The 2,486-nt window shown below is 50.4% G+C and overlaps 1 protein-coding gene across 1 annotated transcript in view; it reads left to right on the forward strand.

Annotated features, from left to right (window-relative positions):
• Positions 1 to 2,223, forward strand: part of APLF (aprataxin and PNKP like factor) — a gene marked incomplete at its 3' end in the record, with an annotated part of 72,128 nt that extends 69,905 nt beyond the window's left edge. The window contains exon 10 of the mRNA XM_015424341.1: positions 2,171 to 2,223. Coding sequence (XP_015279827.1) covers positions 2,171 to 2,223 — 53 coding nt within the window. The remainder of the gene's footprint in view (positions 1 to 2,170) is intronic.
• Positions 2,224 to 2,486: the final 263 nt, after the last annotated feature.

The raw sequence follows: 2,486 nt of genomic DNA on the forward strand, positions 1-2,486 counted from the left end.
GCCAACAGTGGGAGGGCTTCTAGTGTCCTGGCCCCACTGCTGGACCTCCTGACGGCACCTGGTATTTCTGGCCACTGTGTGACACAGAGTGTTGGACTGGATGGGCCTTTGGCCTGATCCAACATTGGCTTCTCTTATGTTCTTATGTTCTTAAAGCGGTGATCGGCATTTCCCTGGGCGTGTAAGAAAGGGCCACGAGAACTAAGCACCTCCCTCTTGTGATCTGCCCAAGTTCACAGGATCCGCATTGCTGTCAAGATGTCCATCGAGCCTCTGCTCAAAAGACCTCCAAAGGAGGAGGTAAAGATAAAGGCTTACCTTGCTCGAAAGCCAGTCGAGTCCGACTCTAGGGCTGCGGTGCTCATCTCCATTTCCAAGCCGAAGAGCCAGCGCTGTCCGAAGACGTCTCCGTGGTCCTGTGGCCGGCATGACTAAATGCCAAGGCGCATTTATTGAATTTGTATCCCGCCCGTCCTGCAAGTGGGCTCAGGGTGGGTGGCATCAGCATTTCATCGATGTTACAGTCAGTGGTCAAATGTTAAAACGTTCGGGTTTTTTTTTTTTTTTTAAATTAGATTACAATTAACTTAAAATGGCGACGGGCATTTGTATGTTAGCCTCAGCAGCTGGATAGATGGTAAAGGTAAAGGTAAAGGTTCCCTTGCTTGAAAGCCAGTCGAATCCGACTCTAGGGCTGCGGTGCTCATCTCCGTTTCAAAGCCGAAGAGCCAGCGCTGTCCGGAGACGTTCCCGTGGTCATGTGGCCGGCATGACTAAACACCAAGGTGCACGGAACGCTGTTACCTTCCCACCGAAGTGGTACCTATTTATCCACTTGCAATTTCTTGCTTTTGAACTGCTAGGTTGGCAGGAGCTGGAACTAGAGACGGGAGCTCACTCCGTCATGCGGCACACTCGGGTCTCAAACTGCTTAACCGACCTTCCACAGCCTGCAGTTCAGTGTCTTAACCACTTGAGCCACCACAGCTCCTTGGATAGATGGTAGTCATGGGCAAATACAGTCGGGCATGTGATTGGACCTCCATCGCCTCCTCCGAAGGACTGCCTTTAGATACTCTACCACGGAGGGGTCCCACCATGCGAAATCTCTAAAGTTGTTCAGTAAAAAGAAACAGAGACATTGGATTGGATGCTACAGATCCTAATTGGAAGGTAGACCTTTCCCATTAGAAGGGGTTGCTCTTTCCCACCACTCTGTTCCTCCACCTTGGAGCCCGGAGCCTTCTAGACAGTGGATGCCGGGAGTCACAAGAGCCTTGTTGAGAAAGGGCTCAGGGCCCACGAAGAGGAAGGGGGGAGTTTGTGTGGCGTTGTCCATTCTTCCTTCTCCTGCCAACAGGAAGTCCATCCGCAGGAGACCAAGGAGGGACTTCTTCGCCTTGTTGCCCTTCCTCCCTCATAACACCCTTGGGCTGCGGCCATTTTGTCTACGAAGCTCCCGTGACTCCCATCAATTTTTGGAGGCCCCGGAGGGCTGCCGGGGAAATAGAAAGTCGAGAAAGATCAGCTGTTCCAGTTCGTAAGATATATTGCCCACTTGCTGCCGGAAGTGGTGGCGGCTGCAAGCACAGACAGCTTCAAGAGGGGATTGAATGAACATCTGGAGCAGAGGTCCATCAGTGGCTCTTAGCCTCAAGGTGTAGATGGAACACTCGATCTGGGGCAAGGGATGCTCTGTATTCTTGGTGCTTGGAGGGGGCAACAGTGGGAGGCCTTCTGGAGTTCTGGCCCCACTGATGGACCTCCTGTTGGCACTTGGGTTTTGGCCGCTGTGTGACACAGAGTGTTGGACTGGATGGGCTATCGGCCTGATCCAACATGGCTTCTCTGATGTTCTTATGTCTGGGGCAGTGATGCTCTGTCTTCTTGGTGCTTGGGGGAGGGGCAACAGTGGGAGGCCTTCTGGAGTTCTTGCCCCGCTGATGGACCTCCTGGTGGCACCTGGGTTTTGGCCGCTGTGTGACTCAGAGTGTTGGACTGGATGGGCCATTGGCCTGATCCAACATGGCTATTCTTATGTTCTTGTGTTTCCAATCATCTCAGACACTTAAAACATAGATCAACTGGGGAAGGAAGATTTTTCCCCATCATTCATATTATTAAATTGTTGTTGCTGTAATAGTATCTTTTTCTTGGCTTGTTCCTTTAGAACCGGAAAGAAGGAAGACGAGACCAAAGCCTACCAAAAAAGGTAAGGGCGCTGTGAGTTTCCAAACAGAGCAGATAACATAGCGCTTGTTAGATTCTTGCTTGTGTGCTTATTGTAAGCAAGTCGGACTTCCTTTGAAAAAGGGTTTATGGAGGCCTCTGCGTGAAATTTTTCATTCAAAGTTTGCATACTCTTATTATGTTAGCCAATAAACAAGTCCACATGCTGACTCCTCACTTTTTGGGTAGCGTGTGTCTTATGGCGACCCTATGAATTAATGACCTCCAAAATGTTCTGACATTAACAGCCATGCTCG

The sequence above is a fragment of the Gekko japonicus genome, unplaced genomic scaffold (genome assembly GCF_001447785.1).
Source record: "Gekko japonicus isolate JY-2015 unplaced genomic scaffold, Gekko_japonicus_V1.1 scaffold3746, whole genome shotgun sequence".
Classification (NCBI taxonomy): domain Eukaryota; kingdom Metazoa; phylum Chordata; class Lepidosauria; order Squamata; family Gekkonidae; genus Gekko; species Gekko japonicus.